The 12,859-nt window shown below is 45.1% G+C and overlaps 1 protein-coding gene across 4 annotated transcripts in view; it reads right to left on the bottom strand.

Annotated features, from left to right (window-relative positions):
• STARD13 (StAR related lipid transfer domain containing 13) overlaps positions 1-12,859 on the bottom strand; it is a 419,590-nt gene that overhangs the window by 17,308 nt on the left and 389,423 nt on the right. For all 4 annotated transcript variants that reach the window (XM_086935118.1, XM_086935117.1, XM_086935119.1 and 1 more), the window contains exons 5-6: positions 6,510-7,903; positions 2,284-2,457 (exon numbers count right to left, since the gene is read on the bottom strand). In XM_086935118.1, coding sequence (XP_086791244.1) covers positions 2,284-2,457; positions 6,510-7,903 — 1,568 coding nt within the window. The remainder of the gene's footprint in view (positions 1-2,283; positions 2,458-6,509; positions 7,904-12,859) is intronic.

The following is a 12,859-nucleotide window of genomic DNA, read 5'->3' as shown; positions in this document are numbered from 1 at the left end:
TGCAGAAGGGATTTTGTTTGGCGGGAAAGCAAAAAAATAAACTTTGTTAATGAAGTTTAGGCGTTTCATTACAAAATGCAGGCTTAAAAACAAATTTCTAAGTGGATCTATGTACTTGATCATTATATATTATGGAATATGTATGGTCTATTAATAAATTAACATTTATTAGAACATTGAAATGTTGGGAGCTCCACTGAAAACAATGGGGTGCTCCGGGCTTCTAATGGGCGGTAGAAGCCTGGAGCATCAACATGCCAATGCTTAACAAAGGCCTCACAGGGCCGGAGGGGATTTTAACTCACTTGGGCTCTTTGAGGCCTGCGTTTTACAAATTAGTACATTCTGCCCTCTTCTCAGGCCATTAACACTGAAGCGGGCCTTTAATGGCTGGTAGAGCCAGCTATGGCAGGCTCTAAGGCTATATTAACATTACCGTTTATTGTCAACAATGGCTTCGTTTTCTGTAACAGTGTAGGGGTGTAATGAGGGGTCTCCTATGCTTTTCTATATCAATTGTTCCTTTCAAAAGCCGGTGCTCACTTCCAGCGAGAGCAATATCAAGGAGAACCAGTTTTAGACCATGGTGAAACAACACTCGCCAACTCTGAATATCGTTTTATGATGGGAGGAGGTGTGGGGGCCTTTGAAGGCCAGAGATTGTCCTGAGACTGGGCTTGAGCACATCCCCACAAATGCCAACCATGGAGCGGTCAGGGCCAAGGAAAGGGGCGGGACTTAAAGTGCAGCACTGCCTGAGCAGATCCTTCCACCTTCCCTCAAAAACAATTAACAAAAGGTACTGAGGGGGCTGGTGATGTCCTGGGGAGGGTGCAAACTGCAAAATCCCTGATGGAGTCAACTGCGCACACCCTCCACACATGAACTGGAAACTCCCACTCTGCAGAGTTTTCCACCACACTTTATCCATTATCATGTGACAGGGTGTCCCCATGTGAGTTAGCAGGTTATGTGATACTGTCAAAATGGACAAAAATGGTATTTGGACCAGTTTTATCATAAGCATTGATTTAGCGCAACATGCAAATACTGCAAACTCATGTTTGGTGCTCGCTCTTGACACAAGCCTTTACCTAGTGGTAACAATGAGTGCAAACCAGGAAACATTTATTAACAAAAAAAAGTAAAATGAGAACAAAACAGTTGCCCACATATAGCCACAGACTCTAGGTGTCTGCATTTTTTTGGTATTGGATATCCTGGAAATCTGGGATAGATCTTGCCCTCCTGGACTACATTTGACAAACCTGATTTACTGTAACAGTGTTTTATGTGTATCTGTGAACATCAACTAACTGGAAGGCATTGATAGAAATCACAACGCTAAACATGGTTAAGGCAAAAGACACCATAGAGAGTTCCGAAGCGAAGCCCAATATATACTGTTTTATGTGCATGCAACTGATTGCGCCATTTACTATATAGCGGTCCAATGGGTTAATAAACGAAAGGTGAACACCAACCTGCAGACAGATTTTGCATTGTGGTTTGTGACGCATTTCTTTGACACTATATTGTTTAACTCTCCAGGAACGTTTGGAAGAAAGCTGCACAAAAATGCATGGCCATGCGTTCCAATGAATGTAGGGCCTTATTTACAACAAAGTGAGACAGCGCGGTGGCGCAAGCCTTGTTACTGCGCTGCACTGAGTCACTTACAAAGCACAGAGATGCGTCATATCTACAACGATATTACGTATGTATCACTCTGCGGCCCCCTGCGCTGGCACTCATTTGGCTGTCATGCGCGGACGCAGGGTGCCTGCGTTGCAGAGAACTTGTTTTTGTGCAGAAAGGGACACCTTCCTGCACAACTATAATCAGGGGAGGTGATTTTCTCTTTTTATGTGTGTTGCAGAATCCAGCACACATAAAAAGAGGCAAAAACGAGGAGAAATTGAAACATTTCTCCTCATTGAGCCTCCCTACGCCTAGCATTTCAACGCATTCCCAGGTTTATGATTTCTCGGAAATCTGGGAAGGTGTCGGGTTCCATGGGTGTTGCGTGGGAACACCCAGAGCAACACCCATTGAACGCCCCTTGCACGCAAAGTGCTGCATGTAATGGGGCCGTATTTCCAAGAACAGGAAAAGCTTTACGTGTCCTTGTAAATATGGGGCAGCAAAATGCGCTGCTGGTGCGTCACAAAAAGTGATGCAGCGCAAGGGGCTTGCAAATATGCCCCATAGGGAGCAAGACACACCCACCCCTCAGTATCAACCTTCATATCACATTGGCGTTTCCGGTATCTTGCTGCTTACCAGGTCCAGCCATGTTTGTTAGACATCGAGTACTTCTCCATGATGGCGGTCAGGCGAAGCAGCGAGAACTTCTGCAGCAGGTTCAGCTGGCCGGCGGATTGGCTGCTGATCTGCAGCGATGCCACAGAGCGGCTCATTCGATGGGAAATATGGAAGCTGTGCCACCGCAATCGCCTTCAAGGTTAGACACAAATAAGATTGTAAATTACAGAATGCACTTGACGAATATTGGCCACATTTAAACTATGCAGTACATCTAGCAACAAACAACACGTCTTGGGAAAATTAATGTAAAAAGTCTGCATTCTCACCCATGGCTCGGCATTTAAATGACAAGTGGGTTGTCACAGCTCTTAACCTATATGTAGAACCTGTTGAGCAATGCCCATTTCCAGCCAATTTGTTAGAGAAACACTGCTATGTCTGTCCTGCCATGTCTCTTCAATGCTCACAGAGGCTTTTAAGCCTTCAGTCTTTTTAGTTTTTTAAAAAACTACAGGTCTGAAAAATATATTTAAACTTCCTTTATCTCTGTGTGGATACAAATACTCCTTAAATATAATTACTCCACATTAAATCGCCCTGTTCTAGAGTATAAAACAGGTGATATATTTCACGGATAATTAAAACTGCATCGTGCCTGCCTGCTCTGCATGGTTATATGACACATCTGAAAGTTCTGGAGATGTCCAATAATTTAAATCATGTGTCAGGACTATGGTTTCAAGACGTGATTATGGATTTTCCTGTATCTGTTATGGGTTTTCAAAGGGGACACTTTCTTATGCATGCAGACACTGAGCAGACTGCAGTATTGTCTCTAGACTGCACGCTCTAAAGTAGGGAATCATGAGACAGACTGCACTTTCTAACAGAGGGCCACGGCATGCAGACTGTGCTGTCTCTAGACTGCACGTTATAACTACAGAAGCAGGAGACAGACTGCACTTTTTAACACAGAGCCACAGCATGCAGACTGGGTTGTCTCGAGACTGCGCGCTCTAAAAGGGGGAAGTATGAGACAGACTGTACTTTTTAACACAGAACCACAGCATGCAGACTGCATTGACTCTAGACTGCGCGCTCTAAAAGGGGGAAGTATGAGACAGACTGTACTTTTTAACACAGAACCACAGCATGCAGACTGCATTGACTCTAGACTGCGCGCTCTAAAAGGGGGAAGTATGAGACAGACTGTACTTTTTAACACAGAGCCACAGCATGCAGACTGCATTGACTCTAGACTGCGCGCTCTAAAAGGGGGAAGTATGAGACAGACTGTACTTTTTAACACAGAGCCACAGCATGCAGACTGCATTGACTCTAGACTGCGCGCTCTAAAAGGGGGAAGTATGAGACAGACTGTACTTTTTAACACAGAGCCACAGCATGCAGACTGCATTGACTCTAGACTGCGCGCTCTAAAAGGGGGAAGTATGAGACAGACTGTACTTTTTAACACAGAGCCACAGCATGCAGACTGCATTGACTCTAGACTGCGCGCTCTAAAAGGGGGAAGTATGAGACAGACTGTACTTTTTAACACAGAACCACAGCATGCAGACTGCATTGACTCTAGACTGCGCGCTCTAAAAGGGGGAAGTATGAGAAAGACTGCACTTTCTAACAAAGAGCCGCAGCATGCAGAATGCATTGACTCTAGACTGCGCGCTCTAAAAGGGGGAAGTATGAGACAGACTGCACTTTCTAACAAAGAGCTGTAGCATGCAGACTGCGTTGACTCTAGACTGCGCGCTCTAAAAGGGGGAAGTATGAGACAGACTGCACTTTTTAACACAGAGCCACAGCATGCAGACTGGGTTGTCTCGAGACTGTGCGCTCTAAAAGGGGGAAGTATGAGACAGACTGCACTTTTTAACACAGAGCCACAGCATGCAGACTGCATTGACTCTAGACTGCGCGCTCTAAAAGGGGGAAGTATGAGACAGACTGTACTTTTTAACACAGAACCACAGCATGCAGAATACATTGACTCTAGACTGCGCGCTCTAAAAGGGGGAAGTATGAGACAGACTGCACTTTTTAACACAGAGCCACAGCATGCAGAATACATTGACTCTAGACTGCGCGCTCTAATAGGGGGAAGTATGAGACAGACTGCACTTTTTAACACAGCGCCACAGCATGCAGACTGCGTTGTCTCGAGACTGCACGATCGAACATAGGGAAGCGTGGGACAGGCCACTTCCTAACAAAGAGCAACAGGATGCAGACTGCATTTTCTAAGCAGGAAAGGCATCCTGCAGAGACTCACTAGGACGACTGTGCTTTCTAATGCATGAAGGCAAAATGTAGGCTTTTGTTTTTTATAGAGAAAGGCACTATCCAGAAAACACCCTATAATGTAGGGAGATATCTGGAAGATTGCGCATGTTAAAATCTGGCGTTTTTATAGAGTATCATCTTTCTGATGAAGACAGCATCACACAAACTGCACATTCTAAGATATTAAGACATGAGACAGGCTGCATTTCATAATGCAGGGGGAATCATACACACTGTACTTTCTATTCGAAGACGGCATCATGCAGGCAGCACTTTTTGTTGCAGGGAGACATGAGGGTGGCTGCTCTTTTTAATATAGGAAGACATGAGCTCGGCTGCACTTTCTAATGCACTGAGACATGAGGCAGACTGTGCCTTTCAGTGTGTGTAGGTACTATGCAGAGTGCACTTTATATTGTATAAGCAGGCTGCACTTTCTAATGCCTTAAAGCGTTATGCAGCATGCACTTTCTAATGCAGTTATCATGCAGATTGCATTTAACAGTATATGATTTTGCCTTGAATGTTTCCGATATTTAAGTCAATTAGTAATGTTTAATGAATATGAACCTCCTTATTAAAAATATGATTTAGATCAAGCGGCATAAGTTGAGTCACTTACCTTTGTGCTTGAGAGTAAAAGCATTCATAATGATTCATTATATGAAATGTATTATATGCTATTCATTGACATTTTCTGCAAACGCATGCATTCATTGCATGCCAAACTGCAAGATATTCACAAATGTAGGTTGTTTGTGCCACTTTTCCTAACCATAAATACTTGCATACTGTGAGAACTACTAAGGTAACAAAACCACACATTATTTTCGTAGCTTATTTCTTTCACCAAAAAAAACATGCTCCCTCACCCACCACCCTTTCCAGCTAATGTTTCAAAACATCTGCACAGATGGGTATACTTTACTGCTTTATTTGCACTGTGTCTACCTTGTTTATCTGGACGTGAGGTCCTCATGTAGCTGTAGTAAATGCATGTTAGAGGTTTTGAGACAACCCTCAAAGTTACTACTTGGTGGGTGTATTGGCTTTGTTAATAACAGAGCTTTGGCTACTCCACTTGCACTGTGAACATCCACTTTAACATAAAGTGTATAAGTAATGAATATACTACATACGTTTCACGTAACTAGATATCTCCTCGGTTTGCACACTGCAGCACTCTGAAATGTAGGAATTTATGCAAATTTACATAGTTTGTGATTTTGTCCAGAAAACCATCTGCGTAGGCCAAGGTACGGAGAAGTGGCAACTCCAGGTCAAGGAAAACAGGCAAACTACTTGGGCACACCCCACACACTACAGATACTTTCGCAGGACCAAAGTAATTGTATTTACACAATAACCAACATAACACATTACCAGACTAGGCATTTAACAGCTCTCTATTAACCATACACCAGTCAAATAACCGTACAAAACACATCAAATGAAACCAAAGAAATGTGTGAAAAGAGCTCCCAGATTCAAATACTAATAGTAGAAAGTGCTTTATCAAATGCCACTAACATAGATAATATACCTCGTATTTTAGTTACAAGTCACGCCTTCACATAGGAAAAGCTGTAGTTGGTGCTGGGTTCTATCCTAGCGGCATAAAGGCATAGCACAGATAGAACTGTCCAGTAGCTATGATGGTGGTGTAACCTGTGCTTTAGAAATGCTTTAGAAATGGCCAATGTAATGGTCACGTCTGTTCACCATATCCATGTGCGCTTTCAAAGTCTTTTGTGTGTTCTATGCTACCTACTTCCAATTCTGAATATGAATCATATCTTCACAATTTTAACTGGCCAAAGGTTAGAGTGCACAAAAAAGAATGAGTTTTAGAAAAGTAATCATTCATTTATACTCTTTTCCTTCATAATTAATATTACCAGCAAACTAAAAGTCACACAATTTATTTTCAAGCTACCAACCTGTTGGGTCTCGTCAAGGATGCGCCAACGCCAGAGTCCCTCCTTTCTCTTGGTCCTTCTAATTCATCGAGCGATGCCCCATCTCGGTCCATATCACTTGGTGTCGTCCGGCCATCCGAAATAGAGTGACCCTCAAAATCCAATGTGATATGATTGGGAGTCTGGAAGTGTGCAGAAGCCGGCTCTGCCGCTGACAGGCCCACGTCCTGCAGCTCTGGCAGCATATTCTTGGACCAGTGATCTACAACTTTCTGAAGTCCATTGACATGCTGCAAGATGTCATCCAAGTGTGGAAAGAGGTCCTCCTCCATGTCCATGAGGTCTCCAGTGCTGGCGTACAAGTGAGACCCCGGCACGTTGTCGTAAACACTTACCCTGCTCCCTCGCGGACAGAAGGAGGTGGCCAGTCTCGGTTCCTTTGGATTGCAGCCTGGCTTCCGGCTCAGTGAGCTCTTGCCAGTCTGCCAGTTCGTAGTGCTGCTGTCCGTCGGGGAGAGGCTTTCAATGGAGAGGGCCTTTGGGAAGGTCCCAGGTTTGTGGTCCTTGGGGATATAAACAACAAGATTTTCTTGCGAGTGAAACTCATTCTTACGATTTTGGTCCACCACGCGCAGGTCCCCTGGTCCTTTTAGGACGTCTACATCTTCCAGGTACATGCCCCCTCGCTTGTTGCCTCGATGACAATTGTGTTCTGCCGAGCAGGGCGTGCTTACGGCACTGCCGCTAGTTTCTGACTGACTACTGTCACTGCTGGACTTAGCGGAAAAAGAAAGTTCCCTTCTTGCGGTGTCTGACGCCATGCTCATCATATCGTCAGTCCCTATCCGTTCACAGGGCAAGGACTTCATCGCTTCCGACTCCTGCTGAAGGACTGGTCCACTGATCACCAGATCTCGCGTCCTTCCCAGGCCCTTGGTTTTTCCAGGGCTTCCTCGCTCCCTTAGAACATCCATGCGCTTAAAAATGCTTCTGGCCTTGATTCGTGCTGGCTTCTCACTCCTCGCGCTGAGTGAGCCATGTATGACATCCCTTGGGTAGTGGGGGAGCGTGTCACTGAGGGAGATGGAGTCCGGCAGGAGGGTGGACTCTGCCCAACCGCGACCCGAGCAGTCATACATGTCTCTGTTCACTGTGCTTGTGCTAGACTGGCTCCTGGTGTCGCTTCCCCCACTGCTCTCACTGTGGAGGGAGGAGACCTCAGGCTCACTCAGATCAGTGAGCACGCTCTCACTGCTGGTCGTGTTTTTCATCCTCACGTCCCCCACAGACCCATGCCTGTCTGATCGGCCCAGGAAGCCGTCAATGTCGTCCACCCGGGACCATCGCCGGCTGGTCCTCTGGAACGTCCATTTGTCACTGATGGCGCAGTGGCTTTCTTCATCGGAGTCTTCACCCTGAAAGACATCACATTCCATTACATACAAAGAGAAGTGCTGTTCTGCTTACATATATGAAAAGAATGATTTGGATGGTTCTGTTTGATTATCATTAGAGTTAAAAAAAGATCAGGGAGGGCCCTTACTTATCCAATATGGGACAAGGGGAATTAACAATATGAAATACTAGAGTTCCCTATCGTCAAACTACGGCCACTAGATGTGACCCACACAGTATCCTCTTAATCACTCTTTAACATGATAACAAAAACTTGTGCCAATGATAATTCAAAAACAGCTATAAAAATTATTGGTAAACAACAAGACTATCACAAAAATATTGTAAGAAAATATCATACATATTTATTCGATACAATAATACATTTTCATCAATAAAAATTTGTGTGCTACTGTGATTTTATGTGATTATTGTGCCTCGTGCACACAAATTTGTATTGATGAAAATGTATTATTGTATCGAATAAATATGTATGATATTTTCTTACAATATTTTTGTGATAGTCTTGTTGTTTACCAATAATTTTTATTGCTGTTTTTGAATTTTTATTGGCACAAGTTTTTGTTATCATGTTAAAGAGTGATTAAGGGGATACTGTGTGGGTCACATCTAGTGGCCGTAGTTTGACGATAGGGAACTCTAGTATTTCATATTGTTTGATTATCAACCAGTTTACGTATGTTCCCTTTTTGTAACTTCAAACATATTAATTCAATTTTGATGGAGGCTTGAAAGGATATGAAAATGAAAAAAAGTTGACAAGGCTATTGAAATCACCTGAGAGCCCAAGTTGATAATGAAACTTTGCTGACAGACGCCACATATAGCATTGGACAAATGCCTCTCACATAGGCTTACACTGCTATACTAATGAGTCATTGGTAGGAGTTGGCCTAACAGCTAGGGCGGTCGTCATCGAATCTGGGGAACTGGGTTCGAGTCTCGGCAACGACGCTGAACATCATGTGATTCTGGGAAAATCACAATCCCCGTGCCTAAAAAAAATGAATGTGTCCTCTTGTAACGCAACTGGTGCTATGTAAAGTGCTTTGATACCCGATTCGGGTCAAGTTCGCGCTATATAAAACTCAGAAAAAAAAATGTCAGAAAGCAGCCGTATGCCAGCGAGCATGAACTTCTATTGCAGATATATTATAGAGGGAGTTTCCATAAGTCATGAGTCGAGCCAACTGCACCTTCTCTAGAAGCAATCATAATCTGCTGCAAGACATGCTCTCGCTCTCTCGTGAAACGCACTCATGACTGCTCTACTGGGGCGATTCAATGTTATCACATTCAGTGCCCATATTTAATGACAAAACTCACTGAATATAACAGATTGCCTTTGATTTCAAGTCTACTTTTAGTTTCAGCTTTCTAGTAGGCGGAGGAACTGTTCACAATCTACATTGAATATTCTGTTCATTTCAGCCTGGCAGGGACGCTCCGATTTGCAGTGAAGTAACTTCTCTCACCTGTTAGCATCATATAAAGTGCATTTTTGGGTATAATCTGCGAAACTGAACTAATCAAGCTGGATGATAGCTTGGATAGTTTCCCAGCAATCAAGTTGGGTTACAGTTTACAGCATCCTATGATGGAAAGTCTATGAAGACGATTATATCTATGAATTAAGATGGACTCTTTAATAGTGAATCGTTATCTAATGTGTAACCTACAAATTACACTTGATATTGACCTGCACAGCACATAAAGAAACAAGTGGTGCATTATTGGCCGGCTACATAATAAGGCTTTCAACACTCAGTACCTCTACTCCTCTTACTCATTCTCTCTCGTAGGGCCTTGACTACCTCCCCAACATATACTTCTACGCTATAAACGTCTGCACGCTGCAGTTCTGCGTAGCCTTGCACTCCCTACCAGCCTCCACTTTCTACTTGTTCAGGACTTCTTTGTGGTTCACAAATTCCTTCCTGCCCTTTCTCCTTGCCTGCTTTTCTCTCCTGTCCAAAGTTCACCTCTGTACATCTACCCACCCTGTTTCTGACTGTGCTGCGGAGAGAGTGGCCCGTGCTGTACCTAAGGAGATGGATCTTGCTGACAACTTCAGCCGTGGTGGATTCTCACCTTGCATTGTGTCTACCTGACCCACTAGATATTACAGATTTGGAGAAGACGTCTCTAAAGCTTGTTAAGAGTGGCTAACAGAGTGCACCCTCTTGTGAGGCTCTTAATGTGAAAAAAAACAATTTTTTAACTGGTATTACTCACGCAGTCACTTCCGGGCTGACGGCGTTCCTGACCGTAGGTACTATGCGGGGAGTCGCGTGTGCACAAACTTGACACTGCGTGAAAAGATCCTGCGCCTTCCCAGCCCAGGATGAGAGCACTTCTCTCTTGATCTGTATTTTTTGCTTCTGTGAATCACAGTGAGCTATCACAGGTATTATCCGTGAGTAATACCATTTAAAAAATTGTTTCTTTTTTCACATTAAGAGCCTCACGGGAGGGTGCACCTTAGCGCGTGCATACCACCGGAGTGCTATTTGCTATGGTCCTGACGAATGCTGAGCGATTTTGCGTAGTTAACAGCAGAAACATGTTGACCGATCATTTTATCTAAGAATACAGGTTTCATAATACAGAACCTAGTTTTGTCCGAAAATACATGTTTTTAATCCCAATACGGGTTGGCCTTTATTAAAGATTTTTGTACAGGTTTCAATCTCGTATTTTTTAATCTAGCACTCACAGTTATATTCACATTTCAGTAAGAGCACTGTTGCACACATCACCATCCCGCTCCGCTGTAATTCAGGCGTTGTAGCACGCTGGGGGGGCACTCGGCCACCCCGGCGGGGACCCAATGATGAAGCATGTCACCAACTAGTGGTGAGTGAGGGTCCTTTTGCAAAGAGAAAGACTTGTCTTCCTCTTTTGTTTGAAAACACACAAGGGCAAAGGTTGCCATTTGTAGGTTGACATCTGGGTGTTACCTCAAGTTGGTTTACCTTGGTTTGGTGGAGGATTAATACAGTTTAACACATATTCTAAAAAAAATGTTTGGTTCTCTTTTTACACTGAGTCACTCCTAAGTTGTTTTTGAAGAAAGGAAAAATAAATGCACCAGCAGTGAGACAGACAGAAGAATAGGCGGGAAAGCCACTGAATGAGGGCAAGGGGATTAATATAGACTTGAAAGTTATTCACTAATGAGAAAGGGTCAGATCCAAAGCCCACAACAGGTACTATTAGAGTTTTGTGAAGGCGTCTGCAGCATGAGCACAAAAATCACATTCACGCATGGCATCGTGATACTGACAACTGTAGATGTTGCTGGTCTGATTCTCATGAAAAGAACCACCAGAAGAATGTATACACATGCATATCGAAACTGTCCGGTCAATTAAATCAATGATGGTGGAGGGAAAGGAAAGTGCATTAGCCTGTTCTGTAGACACAGCCTTAATTCATCTGTCCTCCAGTGGAGCAGCACTTACTTCGCACTTACTTCGCAGAAGAGACGTGAGCTGCTGCAAGTATTCTTTCAGGGCCTCATCCTACTCCGAGATTAGGGGCGGGAGTCTCAATCCAGGAGCTACTGAGGTGGTGAATACACCTTTGATATCTCTGGAAGAGTTGAATGGGTTGTTCCTGTTCCTTTCGTAGTGGTAGTTCCGTGCAGTGTGCCCTGTAGGGGGGGTCGTGGACCTGCTCTTTGACCCGTCTGTTGGGCCCCTATAGACATGTATAACTCATCTGCATTCCTGCAGACCCTGACGTCCACATGTATCCCCCATAACTCCAATTACGCAGTGTAGATAAGTGGTATACCATGCCGCCTAACATGGCCGGAAATTGAAGAAGGGAGGGAGGGTTAACACGAGGCACCCACAAAGGCAACACCACGCCAGGCGATGCTGGGCACGAGTTTTAAATTAACCGGTGTGTTGATGTCTGCCTCCACGTAATTGCACGGGGCATGCAGGAAGTCCAATGACGTCAGGCCGTGACACTCAGAAACTGAATGGGGGGGGGGGGGGGTGTTATAGTCATTTTAACACCTCAACTGGACTCCACCACCATCCCACGCCACCCGGCCCAAGCTTCCCTTTCTGGCTTCAAGCATCTTGGGAAAGGTAGAACGAGTTAGCACACTAGCACCCGCCAACAATGATATTGAACAAAAGAAAACCCGGGGAACCGGGCCGTATGAAACTTGACCCACGGCCCCCAGGGCCGGCTCTAGGCATGTGCAAGCTGTGCACCTGCACAGGGCCACCAAACCCCAGGGGCCGCCACGCCAATATATATCCTTAATATATTAATCCTCTGAGGATGGATACATATTTGCGTGGTGGCCCCTGACAGGGATTTGGCGGCCTCTGGCTCTGTTCCACTTCTAAACTCCTTGACCCCCTCCCCTCTTTACTGGCCTGCGCGCTCCGCCCCGCCCGGACCCCCTCATCCGGGCCCCCTACCTACGCTCCCTGCCCAGGGCCACCATGAGCCTAGAGCCGGCCCTGCGGCCCCCTATCAGCATGAACTTGCTCTGTCCGTGTCTGACTCTGCTTTTCTGGTTCTCTATGCTGGAGTTCTTTTTCACTCCCCTTCTCTCGCTGTTTCTCTCTTTCCTGTAATGTGTGTGTCATTGTTTCTTTCGCTCTGTACTTCGCCCCGCTCTCTGGTCTGACACTGGTGGCCGGCGTTTGTAGGTTACTTTAGGCCCCCTTTACGCCCCCCCTCACCCCCCCCCCCCCTCCATATCGCTGTCGTTCGTTCTTTAAGGTCACTGTCCACCGGTCTGTCTCTTTTTATTGCATGTATCTGTGCGCCTCCCCCAGCCCCTCTGACTCCGTGGGTCTGCGGGGCTGTCATGATCTCTCTCTCCGGTTAGTTCTCTTCCATCCTCGCTCGCGGCTCTCTGGTACCTGCAGCCCCCGTGTGCACATTTTACAGGACGATCGCGAATTAAGCATTTTAAATTATTG

The sequence above is a fragment of the Lissotriton vulgaris genome, chromosome 8 (genome assembly GCF_964263255.1).
Source record: "Lissotriton vulgaris chromosome 8, aLisVul1.2, whole genome shotgun sequence".
Classification (NCBI taxonomy): Eukaryota; Metazoa; Chordata; class Amphibia; order Caudata; family Salamandridae; genus Lissotriton; species Lissotriton vulgaris.
This window is presented reverse-complemented; position numbering and strand designations above follow the sequence as displayed.